Source organism: Eulemur rufifrons, chromosome 3 (genome assembly GCF_041146395.1).
Source record: "Eulemur rufifrons isolate Redbay chromosome 3, OSU_ERuf_1, whole genome shotgun sequence".
In the NCBI taxonomy this organism is placed as follows: domain Eukaryota; kingdom Metazoa; phylum Chordata; class Mammalia; order Primates; family Lemuridae; genus Eulemur; species Eulemur rufifrons.
This window is the reverse complement of record NC_090985.1, coordinates 33,110,503-33,126,959: the sequence shown is the minus strand read 5'-3', so window position 1 is coordinate 33,126,959 and position 16,457 is coordinate 33,110,503. Positions and strand designations below refer to the sequence as shown.

Genomic DNA, 16,457 nt, shown 5'->3' with positions numbered 1-16,457 from the left:
TGGGCCTGGGATCATGGGGTGTAAGTCACAGGAGGCCTTGATAGGGGGGCTTTCAGTGGAGTTGGGGGAAGGGAGGCTGACTGGAGGAACAGGGGAAGGAAGGAAGTGGTCACTGCATCACTCTGCATCCCAAACCCACCCCCTTCCCACTGGACGTGAAGGGTCAGCCACTGTCATGGAGCACTCTGCTCACTCCCGGGTTGGCCTCTCTGACTTTACCAGGCTCCGTGCCAGGGCAAGACTCGTGTCGTGTGCATTTCGAATGCTCAGGTCCTGGCCAACAGTAGGTTGGTCTTCAATTCATGTCCCTCAAATGAACAAAGGGATGTTTATGTCTCCATCTACCACAGCGCTCCAGAGAATTCTGGGAAGCATTCATTCATTCATCCACTCATCCATTCATATAGTCTTGCAAGAGTTGATGAACTCTGATAGGCTTCCTGTTTTTCCTTTGGGGATTTGGCTCTGGGTCTCCTCCTTCTCAAACCACTTTGCAAAACTTTAAGAGTAACCAATGCGCAAAAACTGATCACAGACCTTCTGTGTACAAAGCAATCCTTCCACTCCCCACCCTCCAGAGCAGCACCCCGGCTTCGGCCCCAGGATGGGTAGGGGTGATGGGGAGTGAGCTAGGGCAGCAGCAGGGGTGGACAGGAGGGTGGAGTCAGTCTCATGCAGTGGGAGAATCATCAGGAAAGGCTACGGCAGAATGTGGGGCAGGAGAGGGATGCAGGAGGAATCAGGAAGCACCTGCTTTTTGATCAGGGGACTGGGGGCTCATCTTATCTTAGTCACTGAAGATAGGAAAAGAGAAAGGGAAGAATGTTCTAGAGATGAAGAAGAACACATGTAGATGACCATGTTAAACTGCATATGTTGAGTTTGAGGGCCCTGAGAGATTTCCAGGCTATGGTAGACATTTGGATGTGCAGGAACTGTTAGCTTGTAGGCTATTGTCCAAGCAAGATGGCCCCACCCCTGAGCATGTGTGGACAGAAGGGGAGGAAAAGGGGGCAGGAATGGCAACTGGGGCTTCGAGTTCAAGAGTTGGGTCCAGAACTGAGCCTGAGGCAGAGTTGACTGGGGGAGAAAAATGGGGGTGTTGAGACCATTAGCGACCTTGCGTGGGGTCTCCTGGATGGGACAGGGAAGCCAGATGGCCGTGGGATGAGGAGCAAAGGAGGATGGACAGATGGAGACCACCATGTAGACATGCTCACTGAGTGCCCGCCTGGGCTGGGAGCGCCACAGTGCAGCAGATGGAGGAGACTCTCCTGTCGAGGACTCCCAGGCCAGCAACTCTAGGTGAGCATGGGCATCACAGAGATACATACTGAAGGTCCGAAGGACCCAGGGGTGGTTTGCCCAGCAAGGGTCCCCAGAGCACTGGGCAGTGAAGCCTCGGACTCCGAGGGGAGGAGGGTGTCTCGGTCCAAGAGGAGGAAGGGCTTTCGCATGGGCATTTCCCTGAGAAGGAGAGGGCAACGCAGCCAACAGAGAGCCCTGTGGATGACATTGGCATTTGCATCAGTGTCCTGGGATCAGGGTGGCAGGAGATGGAGCTAGGGGGAGAATGTCTAGGGGCTACTTGACCCTTTACCAGGGCCCTGCAGAGCTGGGGCCAATTCAAGGACATTTGGCCTGCTCTGCGCCCTGCGTGCCCTGGCAGGTCACATCTGCAAGTCACAGTGGAAGAGCCCCTCCCCTGGGCCCCACCTGAAGCAAAAAGTGGGGTGAGGCCACCCCAGCCACCCAGCACCCTGTTCCCTCTGGCCTCACTCCTGCTCCTCTGCCTTGCCAGCTCCACTGACCACACTGCTGCGTCCTCACCCAGCTGCCCACAGGTCTGACCTGCGCCCCCTCCAACCTGGGCCCACCTCTCCCGCATGTCGCCCACTCCGACACCCCAGCAAGCACCCCTCCCCCTTCCCTGCTCTGTGCACTGGCCTCCTTCCTCCCCAAGTACTGACTGCCCCTGGACAGGCCACATGGCATAGGTGTGCTGTGTGTCCATCTGTCCCGCTGGCTAGAAGCCCCCTGCGGGCAGAGAACAGCCTGTTTTGCCCACTGATGTGTCCCACATGCCTAGAGCTGCTCCTGGCACCCGCAGTCACTTGACGGATAATGGCTGAACGAGCAGTGACTGGAAGGACAAGGGCTGCAACCAAGAGTTTCCCATCACACCTCTCACACACCACTTGGCGTGGACACGAGGACATTTCTCACCTGCCTTATAGATTTGATTTTTAATAATTTACTAGTTAGAGTCTGTCTCCCATGCGTCAGCCACTTTACAATCATTAATTCATTTCAGTCTAACATCGACCCCAGGTACTGGCCTGACGTGGAGGCACAGACGGGCACATTCACGGAACAAATTTGCTGTTGGAGATGAGTCACCTGCGGCCACAGCCCAGGGCCAGAACTGAACCTGGGTCTCTCCAACGCCAAGTTCCATGCGCAGGCCACTCGGCCGCAGGCATCCAGGCTGACACCGAGTGGCTCTCAACGATTCCGAGGTGCTCTAATGTCTCATGAGGACGTGTTAATGGAGGGCCTTTACACTCACACCCCGAGGGCTCACCATTTGTGGTAGCCCCTTCATGGAGGCCCTGCCTGTGACAAGTCCACTGTCTGAGGCAGATCCCGCCTGTAATTACAGCTCGTGGCAGCCAGCGTCGCAGGCACACGGTGGCCCCAGCTCCCTCCTGCTGACTCTCTAATTAAACTGGCAACGGCATCTGCGCCCCGGTTCTTGCCAAGCATGAAGAGATGTGGGTCCCAGGTCTTGCTGGAAATGTGTCCCTCCGTACTCCCTGGTGTCCCCGTGGTGCTCGGGCCCATGCTCTGGCCGGCTCTAAAATATTGACTGGTCGGCAAGGCCACACCCAATGAGTGGCTTAGATCCCCTCCCTAGCTGGGAAGCTCTTTAGACCATTTTACGTAAGAAGCACTCCCTTTGGCAATACCCTGGGCCTGGCATCCTGGTGCTCTTCCAAGCTACCACATCATGGAAGGAGTCTCCCCAGCACCCATGAAGCAGGCTCCTTCCTTGAGGTGGGGTCAGTCATTGTCCAGCAGTGATTTGGAAGAGGGTTCCAAGTGCTTGGGCCCGCTCTCCATGGGACAAGCGCTGCTGAGGCCTCTTTCTCTAAGACAGGGGCTCTCCCTGGCCTGTCTGAACTGGCCTCAAGGCTGAGTCTACAGATATCGAGCAGCAATAACAGCAGACATGGCGCTAAGCACTTCATAGGTTTTATCTCACTTGACCTCATGGCAGTTTTATGAAGGGCAGTATTGCTTTGTGCCTGTTTTATAGACGAGAAAACAAGGCACAGAGAGATGAAGTAACTTGCCTAAGTTTGCACAGCAGAGAAGTGGTGCAGTTAGCATCCAAGACCAGGTCTTTCCAACTCTGAGATTTGAACCCAAGATGCATGACTTTAGAATGCTACATTCAGCCTCTGCCTGTATAACCTCCACAAAGGCCAGTGCCGCCTCTGCTCATTCACACAGCACGTATTTACCTGTGAAGTGCCTGGCACTGGGCTGCCCCCGGGGCTGCTACCACGAGCCCGGCCTTCGCTGTGTGGTGGTGCTGGAGCAGGAGGCGAATAAACTGGCGGCAGCAGCACCCGGGGCCCCGCCTGGGACAGGCTAATAATAATCACTCGCGTTTATTGACCATGTGCCGAGTACTGTGCTAAACGCTTTAATGCATATTTCACTGGAATCTGACGGTAATTCTATGGAGCAGGCAATTTTCATTATCTGTCTTGTATAAATAAGGAAACTAAAAGTGATTAATTTACTCAGGTTTGCAGACTGCAAGGGTAGTTGGATCCCAGGTGGTTTGACGCCAGGCCCTGCCTTCTCAGCCGTTACCTGTCCTGCTTCCTAGAGGAGGTGACCCTGAGCAAACCTGGATGTTCTAGCACCTTGCTGCTGCTGGTGAAATCCCCAGACCAAGGGCACCAGCATGACCCGAGAGAACTTGGTAAAGTGCACTTCCCTGGACTCGACACTAGACCTGCACGTCTGACACACGATGGGTACTCAGTGCCCGGCGCCCACTCCGATCCTGGCCGCTCGCTTGACTGGCTGCTTCAGATCACGACTCAGTGAACACTATCCCCATAGCTCAGTGGTCTCATCTAAGTTCCAGCAAGCAGCCTTGTGCAGGGTGGATATACCTTATTAACTCAGTTCTACCGCTCTGTAACCCAGGAAGGCCTGGTACCTGGGCTGGAGGCCTCACTGTGGCCCCCTCATATGTTATGTATGAGGAAATGTGCCCAGAGAGGGACAGCCACTTCCCTGAGTTTGCACAGTGATCGCCAGCACAGCTGGTGCCGGGACTCAGAGGTCCTGTTGCCCAAGCCCAGCTATGCCTCCCTCATGTCAGGACTTGAAGGCAGGTTGTGTCTCCCAAGTGGCAAAGCAGCCTGGGGAGAAGCCACTTCAGTGCTGCTAGCACCCTTGTGCTTGTACACCCCCGGGGCCCGCAGAACGGAGTCCCCCGCCCAGGGCTTTAGACCCACCCAAAATCTTAGACAGGAAGGGTATGAATCCCCTTATTATTATGTAAACCCTCTGAGCAGTAAGTGGCCCTGGAGTGCAGCCACTTCCACCTGTCCCTCTCTGCCCTCACTCATCACCCAGTTCCCTTGGTCATGGAGCAGGGCGAGCAAACAGGCTGTGGCATCGTGACAGCCACCAGAACAACTGGGCCACTATATTGTCTGCACAGTTTTTTAAAAAATTCATATGAAAAAATGAGGACAGAATGAAAAGTAAGAGGGAGCTTTCTTCCATGAAGATAGACACACATAGCGTGTTTAAATGTTTTCCTCCTTTAATAAGGTGGTTTGGGGCTTTGTGTTCATCCTTTAGTTTTCTAACTGAAGTCAACGAAGCCCACTATTAATAAAAACAGGTTTCTTTTATTAAGTGCTGTATGGCAGACTTTGAGCTAGGTGCTTCAAAATATTATTTCTTCAAGACAACACTGTGAAGTAGATTTTACGTAAGTCCATTTTGCCTATGAGGATCAGAGAGGTTAAGTGACTTGCCCAAAGTCACATAGCTGGAAAATGCAAGAAATAGGATGCAAACTTGTGTTGCTGGCTCTGGGCCCTTGCTCCGTGCACTGAGACTTGCTGGTCCTCTCAGCCCACATCCACAGAAGGCCAGCCGTGACTTGCCGTGGAACACTTTGCCGGTGGCTGCTTTGGTCCCTTAATCCTCACAGGAGATAAAAACAGGACCCGTCTCAACATGATCCTACCCATTTTGAAGATGTAAGGCTCAGAGAAAGATAAAATATTTTTTCCAAGGGCCCCCATAATTTGGCAGTTGGCACTTGGACTCTAAATTTTGACCCCAAACTTAAGGCTTTTTTCATAACTCTGGACAAAACACCCCATAGGTAGACTTTCCGTCCTGCCGTGTGCTGAGTCCCCAGTGTCACAGCTCTGATGTGGGGTCCTGGTTAAGTCATAGCCGGGGGGAAAGGGCCTGACTCTCACCAGCAGCAGGACCTGGGGCTAAAGCCAGGCTCGTGCTTCCTGTCCGTCACCCCAAACCAGCTAGGTAGATGCTCTCAGCCTCAGAACTATGGTATGTACAATGGGATAACGTGATGCCCATTGCACATGATCATTTTGATGCTTCAGTGAAACACACATGGGAAATGTTTAGCACAAAGTTTAGAAATAATATGAAGCATGACAATGGGTATTAAAACCATTTCTGTAATGAAATATTGCAGTCAGAAAAGGACAGAGAATAATATAATGCGGTTTTCCCCCTAAACTATTGGTAGGTTGTGAGGTCAAGATAATAGATTACAGTAAGCATGTTTTGAATACGCTAGATTGGGCTAGAATGGAACAGAGCGGAAATTGTCGGAGGCATCGTATGTGGTAAGAGTAAGGAGTGTGAATGTTATTCGTGACCGTTATTTCAGGTGTGTGAATGTGTGTGTCTGTGTGTGTCTGTGTATCTGTGTGTTCTGTGTGAATAAAATAACTTTCTTACATGATTGAGGTCTTTGTGATGCTCAGAAACATTTAAAAGTTGCTGATAGGATAAAAACTCGTGTATTGACTATCAGATTTAACAGATATTAATATGTTGTCATATTTAATCCGGGCTTTTTTCCAAGAAATAATAACATGTTACAGATAGGATTAAAGGAAGCCCTCTTTGTACACTCTCCCGCTTAGCTCCCGAACCTCCTCTGAAGCTGGCGCACAGCTGCCGGTGGACGTGCCTTTGATCAGCGATTCCACTGCCTTGGTCCCGTCTCTCCTCATTAAGCCGGGCTGAGAGGCAAGAATGTCCTCACCCAGGAGGGGCTGCTCACGGATCGTACCCACTCCTTGAATCCTAATCACAGGCCCTGTGTGCTTGGAAATGTTTAGAGAAGCAATTTAAACATGCCAGGGTGTGCTGATAAGCACGTTTCACTGTTTCCATGAGATCCTAGAAATATGTAAACACATATTGCAGGGCTGCGCGAGGGCGAAGGAGCTCGGGCCTCACACCCGGAGCTTCGTCCCTGATGCCGCTGCCCCTTGTCTTCCTCAATGAGGAAAGTGAGCCCTGGGGAAGGAACGATCTGGCCCAGAGCCCCACGGAGCAGACAGCAGCAAACCCAGGGAGAGGGAGGGATGGAGGGAGGAAGAACAGAGGGAGGAAAGAGACAGAAAGAGGGAAGGGAAGGGAAGAAGATGGGGAGGGAAGGAAGGAACGAGAAAGAGAGAACATCATTCCCGTCTGGACATGCCCCTCTCAGAGAGCCGCACGCCCTCCCTGGCCATCCTATATAGAGTGGCCCCTCACCCCGGCGTCCTCAAGCCCTCGTATCCTGCCTCATTTTTCTTCATAGCACCTTTTCCCTGATGAACCGTACACGTATTTGCTTATTTCCCATCTCTGCCCACTGGAAGGTGAGCCCCACGAGACAGGGAGCTTGATCAGCGTGTTCACGGCGGCTTCTCCAGGCCTGGCATGTGGCCGGCCCTGGACGAAGAGTGTGTTTATCCACGGAGACGTGTGCACAGAGTGTCAGGTGATGGACGGCGGAGTCAGGGAACGAAGCTGAATGTAGCTCTCCCAACATCAGAGCACAGTTACTCAGGAGCCGGCTGAGAGAGCAGCCCAGGTGAAGCGAGTGAGACACTGGTGTGTGACGTGTCCTCAGGTTATGACAACGGCTAACATTAACTGAGCACTTATTAAAAACAGGCACCATTTTTAGCACTTCCTGTAACCCTGTGTGGAAGGAAAGCACAGAGGGGCACAGCCATTTCTTTAAGGTCACACAGCTAGGCGGCAGAGCTGGGATTCAAACTCAAACAATCTGGCTCCAGCACCCGTGCACTTAGTGCCATGTTCTGCTGCTTCCCAGAGAGAAAATTCTAGAAGAAGGTCTTGAGGGACACTGACTTGGCCTTTCAGAATCTAACCTAGGAATTCCATGTCTGCTTTTTTAGCAATTTGAGGAAAATCAAGGCCGGACCAGCAGCAAAACAGCCTTTTACCAGGCGCTGCAAAATTCCCTGGGTGGCGAGGACGCGGATGCCGGCGTCCAGGCCGCTGCCACGTGGTACTACTCCCTGGAGCACTCCACAGACGACTACGCCACCTTCTCCCAGGCCCTGGAGAATGCCACCCGGTAAGCCAAGCCACGGGAGGGCCCCAATTCCTGCTGCTCTGTTTGGATTTGATTCAGCTGATGTTCAGGTCATGAATGAGAAATGAGGGCTTGTGGCTCCATGTTTGTGGTTCCCTGTGTGTCATTCAGTCTACAGCATGGGGTGACCTCCCACCAAGGGGCAGCCCTAGGGGAATGTGTGGGGTGGACCCTCCTGCCAGGGAACCCCAGGCCAGAGGGAGAGATGAGGGGAGGCCCAACTCTCCGGGAGCCATGGAAGGGCAGAGACCGCACCTGCCAGAGGTGCCCGTCCAACATGCTCCGAGAGATGAAGCCACCGCTCACCCAATGCTCAGGGACAGCCTGCTACACACCTGGCCTCATGCTCACGGAGCCCAGTGCCCCAGAACCTGGCCCCACATCAGACCCTCATGGGGGCATTTAAAGGGCAGTTGACACACAGGCCTGATGTCAGCTCCCCCAGCTGACTCCACTGGGTGGCCAGAGTTCTGGGAAGCAAGGCCTGGATGGGGAAGGTTTTGTGCCTGAGGCCACACCCCAAACGGGAACAGGCCCAGGCTCTGATGGCCATGCTGGCCCTCTCCCCGGGGGCAGCTGTTTCTTGTGCCCGCTGCTTATATGCCTAGACCTGGTGCATGGCTCAAGCTTCTCTCACTCCGGCAGCCTGCTGGGACCTCACCCCTAGATGGCACAGGCCCTGCTGTCCCCAGTGTCCCTAGCGTGAGCTTGCTGGGGCCAAGAACTATCTTATGGGAGCACACAACAGATGCATAAGGAATGATTTTTGAATGGAAATAAAGAAATAACCAGGGTTCCAGTCATCTCTTTCTTCAGGCGCCCCTGGGGATAAGACCAAACTGGGGACATGGCTCTTGGGTTACCTTCGAGCCCCTTCACAGGCCCTGACATGCCCTCGGTTTCCTTTGCAGGAAGAATGTGGGGTGGGGTGTGGGGTGGTTGCGGCATCCCGTGCCTTCCTTTCTCTCTCCCTCTGGGGGGTCCGCGCTCGCCTGCTCACCTCTTGCTCTTTGTCCCTGGGGACAGAGCCAATATCGTGGCCTTCGCTGAACTTGCCTCTGTGGGTGAGGGATGGGTTGGAGGGTGCCAGACACCCACTGCTCTGCTGTTCCCTCTACAGGGAGTTTGTGGTTTCCAACCTGAGGTCATTAGTTGAGAATAAAACTTTGTACCACCCACTTGGATCTCGGGGACCAGAAAGGCTTTAATTTTCCCTCTAGTGGAGAGCTCCGCTTTCAACCAGACACCCAGCAAATGCTATTTCTGGAGGCCTTGCCTTGGGCTGGACTGTCAGAACTCACGGATGTCCAGTCCCTGACCCTGAGAGGCTTGTAATCAAGTCAGCACTGGCCCAGATCATGCGTGGAGGGACCCCAGGGCTGGAGGTCAGAGAACCTGGGCTCTGGTTCAACTCTGCCTTGCCTGGCAGTGAGGATGAGGGCTGGGCGAGGGCTGAGGGCTGAGGGAGGGCGGCGTGACCAAGGGAGGCGTCGCTGCAGTCTTGGCTCGAGGGCCTCCCTGCCCTCCAGTGTCCCTGGCAGGGCCCCTCCCTCGGCCGGCCAGTGTGCGGCTCTTCCCGTAGTTCTGAGCCCATCCCTGTGCTGCAGCTCACACACCTTAGGGGGACCACGAGAGGAAACACAGCTGCCCTCATCTGACCCCCACGGCTGCCCCACTGACCTGAGAGCCTCACCTAGAAGCACTCGAGCCGCCCTGCAAACTCACCAGAGGTTTCCCTCTCAACGACCAGAAAAGGCGGGTGGGCGGCCCTCCTAGCTGAAGGCCTTCTGTGAGTGTTGGTGGACTTGGTCACTGCAACATCCATGCAGTGTAGGGACATTGGCCCCATTTCTCAGCTGGAAAGACGGAGATTCAGGGAGGCGAAGGAATCGCTGAGAACCTCACCTCTACTCCACAGCACAGATGGATTCACACCCGGTGGCCTGACTCTCATCGGGCCTGCCCCCTCTTTGGGCACACAGCCCGCGCCTCACCACACGTAGGACCCCCAGCTGTGAGCTGGTGCTTCTGAAATTTATTCATGTTACCCGCGAAGGGCGAGCCCATACGAAACTTAGGGAGTCTAAGGCAGCATTCCGCAACCTCCTCGCTCCTGACACTTGGGCTGAATCCTCCTTCACCGCGGGGCGCCTGTGCGTTGGAAGACGTTCACTGCACCCTGGCCCCCTACCCCTACCCACCAGACGCCTGCAGAGGTTGTCCCACCCCAGCTGTGACAACCAAAGATGCCTCCAAACATTCCCTGGGGGGTGGAAAAGGGGGGGTGGCAAAATCACCCCCGTCAAGAGCCACTGTTCTCAAGGTGTCACATGCATGGACTATCCTTGAGAGCTCTGTCTTCTTTGAAATACACGATTATTTTATGTTCTTCTCCACAATATAGTGCATTTATTTTCCTAGGACATGTTTTGTCCCCAATCTTAAAGTAAAATGGATGTTCTAAGATGATGTATAGCCCGTGGGTTAACATGAAGTTGGCCCCTGAGATACATCACCACGGACACCAGTTTTCGATCATGGCCACATACCCAAGGGGCCACGTGCTGGGCCCCAGCTCTGCCTTCATGGCAGCAGGGGAGCCACGTGGAGAGGACCGCTGGGGAGTGTGAGGAGGGCCTTCTCTACAGGGCTGGGCAGCGGGGGCCAGGAGAAGCCCTTGCCAGGCACAGTTGTCCACAGAGCTACGTGTAACCAGACTTCCTCCTGTGTCCTCCTTTGGCTAGGGACTACTTCATCACCTGCCCCGTGATCGACATGGCCAGTGTCTGGGCCAGGAGGGCCCGAGGAAACGTTTTCATGTACCACGCTCCGAAAAGCTATGGCCATGGCAGGTAAGGCAAGGAAAAGATTTTCAAAAAAAGAAAAAGAGAAGAAAGTTTGCTTTTCATAACTCTGTTAGCTGAACAAAGGAAGCAGAGTGTCTAAGTGATGGGGAAACACGGTCTGAGCCACAGAGTCAGAGAGCAATGCAAGGAGGGCGGGGGGACATGGATGTCCAGGGCTTTGCAGGGAGCACTGTGAGGCTGCCTGTTCTATGTCTCATGGCCTTGCAGTCCTGAGCCATTCATCATGTGTGGAAACCCTGGAACCCTTCCCAATGCGGCAGTGACTCCTCTATTGAACCACATCAAATTCGCCTCTTCACATTGCAGCATCCTTGGGAAGACTTCATACTCCTCCAAGGGCAAGAAAGTAGCGAGGTCCTCATGCCCCCATAGACACTCACAGGTAGCAGACCATCCGAGCAACCTGTCTCCAAAGAGGCAAGAGTGTTACTGTTTTCTTCCATATAAGAGTGGAAGCAAGAGCTGCCATGTGGGGTTAAGGGCATTAATCACCCACATCCATGATCTATTTTATGGGAAACAGGGAGATAGGGTGCAAGGGCACTACCTTCAAGGTGGGGGTCCAGCCCCACCACTCCCAGCTGTGCCATCTTGGGCAGGCTCCTTTGCCTCTCTGATCTTCAGTATCCTCATCTATAAAACGAGCCTCATAATCTTCCCTCTCAGGCTTGGCATTAACAATATCTGGGACATAAATCATCCAGCTCATAACAGGGTTTTACCCTGTGTTACTTTGCAAGCATCAAGGGAAGTCTTAGGAACATACATAATTTATCACTATAATTAGCAATGTCCCCAGAGCAGGCTGAGTAATGGCCACGTAGAGATATCAGGTCCCAATCCCTGGAACCTATCAATGTTATCTTATAAGGAAGAAGAGTCCGGGCAGGTGGACTAAGTTAAGGCTCTTGCCATGGGGGAATTATCCCAGGTTATCCTGAGTGGGCCCTAAATGTAATCACAAGTATCTTTATAAGACAGAGGCAGAGGGAGGTTTGCTATATAGAGAAGAGAGAAGGCAGTATGACCACGGAGGCAGAGATTGGGGTGGCGTGGCCACAAGTCAAGCAATGCCAGTGGCAACCAGAGCTGGGAGAGCAAGGGAAGGATGTGCCCCCAGAGCCTCCAGAGGAGTGTGGCCCTGCTGACACCTTGATTTTGGCTCAAACTGATTTTGGACTTGTGACCTCCAGAGTTATAAGAGAATAAATTTCTATTTTATGCCACCAAGTTTGTGGTCATTTGCTACAGCAGCCTTGGGAAACTAATACTGTCCCCAAGGCATTCTAATCTCCCCAAAGCACCTGTTATTTACCTGGTTTCCTCAAATAGATGATTTCATTTTTATAGCACTCCACAAAAGCGTCCCGAATCCTTGTGGGGTTGGCAGGGTTGAAGTAGTTATCTCTATAGGGACACAGACCTTCAGACCATAGTCTTGGGGTCAGGGAGTTCCACACGATCCCATCGAGGACAAGCAGCTGCTTAGTTACAGAGGAGCAACCTACTCAGCTCCTCTGAGCCCCGGAACTCCCTTTCAACTAAAACATGTGGTCTCTCTGCTTAGAACTATTTATAATTTCAACCTAATCCACCTCCTAGACTCAAGCAAATGCTTGCAGGTTGTAAGAAGGAAAATGAACATCGGGGCAGGGTTCTGATAAGGTCTGCAGGAGAGAACGACGCAGAGAGCCATGTGGTTTGGGTGGAGGTGAAAGTTACCCTGGTAATCCAGTGGTCTGTGGCCGCCCACGACCAAGGAGGCGCAGTGTGGGACATTATTTCTAGAAGCAGCCTTGGCGGTATCTCCCAATGCCAGGGCTCTCAAGAATCCACTCCCAACGCACTGGTTCTTTTGTCCGGTTCTCTGCCCTCCTCCCTTTCGAGGCAGAGATTATAATGAGAGGTATAATTCTCCTGCAGCAAGTTCAGTTCATTAAAAGCCTTACGGATATGCATATACCTTTGGCCCCCAAAATTTGCAGTGGCAAAAATAAGAAATACATTTTTTCCTTGAGGGCAAAAGCCATCAAAGCAAAGCAAAATAAAAGCATTCATTCATCTGGTTCCAGCCAGAATCGGTAGTGCTTGGGCCCTGCCTGGATTGGTTTCACAGGCTGCTGTAACCAAGTGCCACACCACTGGATGGCTTACAGCAGCAGAAATGCGTTGTCGCAAGTTCTGGAGGACAGAAGTCTGAAGTGGAGGTGGCGGCAGGGCCACGCTCCCTATGCAGGCACTGGGGAAGGATGCGTTCCAGGCCTCTCTCCGAGCACCTGGGAGCCTCAGGAGCTCCTTGGCTCACAGACGGCAGCCTTCTTCCTGGGCTTCCCCACATTGTGCCCTTCGTGCATGTTTGTCTCTGGGGCCGAATGTCCCCTTCTATAAGGACGCCAGTCATAGTGGATCAGGTCCCACCCCAATGACCTCATTCCCACTTGATTACCTCTGTAAAGACCCTACCTCCAAATAAGGACCCATGCTGAGGTCCAGAATCTTTTTGGGAAGACACAATCCAACCCGTAGCACCACCCTTTGCCTAAAATAACAGAGCCCTGCCAAGAAGGCTCCTGAGTGGCCAGGGCCAGGCATTCTGTCTGGGGCCTGGGATTGGGATGGTGCTCAGAAGGGCAGTCGTTGAACAGAATGGAATCACGACTCAGTCTCCGTGGCCAGTTTGGGCTTCTCTGTGGCCGGGTGGCGTCCTCATGTCCCTGCAGGGATCCATACACAGGGCTCCACTGCGCTGACCTGGGAACCTCCCGTGAAATAAAGCCTCGTCCACGCCCCTCCCAAGTGCCCCCCGAGTCCTCAATGGCTGTTGGCACCTCGGAGCCCAGTGACCCCCCTGGCATGGACAGGAAATCATGGTGACGGGCAGAAGCTGGCCCCACCACCTCATGTGACAGGCGGGGAACGAGTCCTTTCTACTCCGGTGTTTAGGCTCCTCGGGGCTCGGTTTTGGCCTGTGTCAAATGAGAGCAGGAAGGCAGGAGAGGTGGAAGCCGGAGCCCAGGCCCCGTGAGGAGGAGAGCGAGACGGGAGTGAGGGCCCCCAGCCCTTTCTCCCCATCGCACAGACTGAGCTTGGGTGACGTTTCAATGTTGTGCAGTTTAGAGAGCCTGAAAATCCACAGAACTCTGTCATCTTTAAGGCATCTTCTAGCTCTCGGGTTCTGTCATTTTGGGAGGAAGGAGACACGCAGGGCCACCGAAACGTTTTATGCTAGAGACGTGGCTACTCAAGAGGAGGTAGCGTGGCCCCCTGATCGGAGGCAGGGACTGTGGCGTCTGCTGCTTTGGGTCCGAAACAAGCCCTCGACTCTCACCAGCTCAGTGACCTATGGCAAGTCACGTAACCTCCTTGGTGATTCAGTTTCTGAGTCCTGTTCCTCTGGGGACCCACCTCAGAGGGTTAGGATCAGTAATTTTTATCTAGGACGAGGTCTGGCAAACACCAGGTGCCGAGAGTGTCCTGCTGCTCTTGGCCCTCAGGACGGGTCCTTGACAACCCTCCGTGTGGGCGTCTTCCCCCCCCCCCCCACCGCAGTCGCAATATGCTGCCGTCCCGTAGTAAGTGGTTGAATCAATGAATGACTCACAGAAACGAACTCGTTTGATTTTTGGCAAGTTTATCTTTTTGTCCCAAAAAGACATCTTTCTCTTTGTCTGCCCTGGAGCTGTCCCATCTCTCATTTTTATTTCTGGCTCAAATCTACGTACTTAAAATATATGTGTGTGTTACATTTCCAGCCATCTGTCTCGTCCCTCCATTTCTGTCGGCATATATCAGCTTTCCTGGCAACAGCTAGTGAACAAAGCATGGTAAATCAGTGCTTTCTTACCGACTATTGTTAACTGATCAAGGAACAGTGTGATTTCCTTACTGCCCACCTGGGTTATAGATGATATTTCCATCCCTGAAATCGAGCACAAACTTCCGCAAGGAAAGAATAGGCATAATAGATAGAGAGAGAAAAACTAAAATCTATAGTGTGAGAAGGAGCCTCTATTTTAAGATTCAAAGAATCACAGAATATGGGTGCTGAGTGCATCTTTCTCTTTCATTTTACAAATAAAGAAACAAAAGCCCAGGGAGGCAAAATGATTATGTCCCAGTCCCAGAGCCAATAAGCGGCATCCTGGCCCATACCCTGTCTCCTGTCTTCTCTCCAGTTTTCTTTCCAATGGACTCACTTCAACCTAAACCCTCCTGAGTGCCTGCTGTGGCTACTTACAAGCTGTGTGGCCTTGGACAAGTCACTTAACCTCTCTGAGCCTCCATGTATCCTCATGTGAACCTGGGGAGAGTAATAGGGCCTGTACCATAGGGCTGGGGAAGGGCTTGGGGGACAGTGCCTGCGTGGTGTTTAGCCCAGAGCGGGCATCTGGTTTGTGCATATGCGTGTGTCCATGTGTGAGTGTATGTGTGTCTGTGTTTGCAACACCTGGCAGTGCTGATCACCAAGGTTACTGATGAGAAAATAAGACTCACCAGGCTTGTCCTGCTCAGCTCTGCCCAGTGGGGACGTTTGGGGCCAGTTTCTTCCGCGGTTCCTCTCTATGGCCATCTGTTTCTGGAATTGGGATTTCCAATGATGACTATAGTCCAGGGTTTCTCAACTTGGCACTATTGACATTTGGGACCAGATAACGCCCTGTGGTGGGGCTCTCCTGCACATAGTAGGATGTTTAGCAGCGTCCCTGCCTCTACCCACTCAGTGCCAGTCTCCTAAGCTGAGACAACTGAAAATGTCTCCAGACATTGACAAACGTTCCTGGGGGCACAGTCGCCCCGGGTTGAGAACCACTGCTGCATCCATTGAAACTGCGGTTATCACTAACAGCACCTGAAGGGGAGTGGCAGCACCGCCCCCAGAGGCCACCCCTGAGTCAAAGCAGACCCCTGCCAGAGGCTGGCCCTGGACCCCTGGGGCCCCCTCAGGCAGACAGAGTGCATCACAGAACCAGAGAGGGTGGCGTCCACGCTTCTCTGTCACAAAGCTGACCTGGGAGGCTGACAGGCCTCTCTCACAGGGTCACAGCCAGAGTGTCCCTGGTCTGAGAGCCCCTCCCAGGTCTGAGGCCCTGCATGTTCTCCCCAGTGCCTCCTCTCACCTGCCCAGGCATCTCCCACGGTGCCACCTGCACACTCTGCTGGGACCCTTCCCTCCCTGCCCGACCCCAGCATTTCCACCTCCGCGATTCATAGGTGACATCTTCTCTAAACAGCCCCTTTCCAAGGACGCACTGGTTCAGGTGTCTCCCCCAGAGGAATCCCATCTGAGTCCTCTGCAACTCGCAGGCAAAGGACTGACACCCTGTGGCCAGCCCAGCTTTGGGGAACCCCACCCCCAGCTCTAGTCTGTGCTCTGGGTCCCAGCAAGTGTAGACGGGAGCACCTATTTGTTCTCCGTTGTTGTCTGTGCTTACAGGGCTCCAGATCTGACTCTGCCACTCACTGTGTGCTGCTCTAGGCTTTGGTTTCCTCCTCTGTGTAATGGAGCTAGTACAGTGGTCACTGCAGGAGTGTGTCAGAATTAACTAAGACAGCGCATGCAGATGGCTGGCATGGGGGCCCAACTGCCTGGCACAGAGTTAGCTCTGGTTAGGTGACTGTCAGGGATACTGTTTCATGTACTGTGCTGGAAAAACCCAAGTTGCAGGTCACAGGCCCTAGGAAGAAAGCAACCACAGCTGAAGTGGTTTCTAAGTACGGGGCACTGAATGAGGGGCTCTGGCCACTTCAGAGAGGATGTGGAGGCCTCGGCTCAAGATTCCTGGGGGCTGGGCCAGCTGTGGAGTTCACAGTTGCCATGGAAATTCATCATGAGGCTGTGTGTGGGCGATGGCACTTGAATCGCATGCTGTGTCTGGTCCCTATTCTGAAGG

General features: G+C 53.2%; 1 protein-coding gene across 1 annotated transcript in view; it reads left to right on the top strand.

Moving 5' to 3' along the window:
- Positions 1-16,457, top strand: part of TG (thyroglobulin) — a 243,690-nt gene that overhangs the window by 215,116 nt on the left and 12,117 nt on the right. The window contains exons 44-45 of the mRNA XM_069465395.1: positions 7,500-7,681; positions 10,444-10,551. Coding sequence (XP_069321496.1) covers positions 7,500-7,681; positions 10,444-10,551 — 290 coding nt within the window. The remainder of the gene's footprint in view (positions 1-7,499; positions 7,682-10,443; positions 10,552-16,457) is intronic.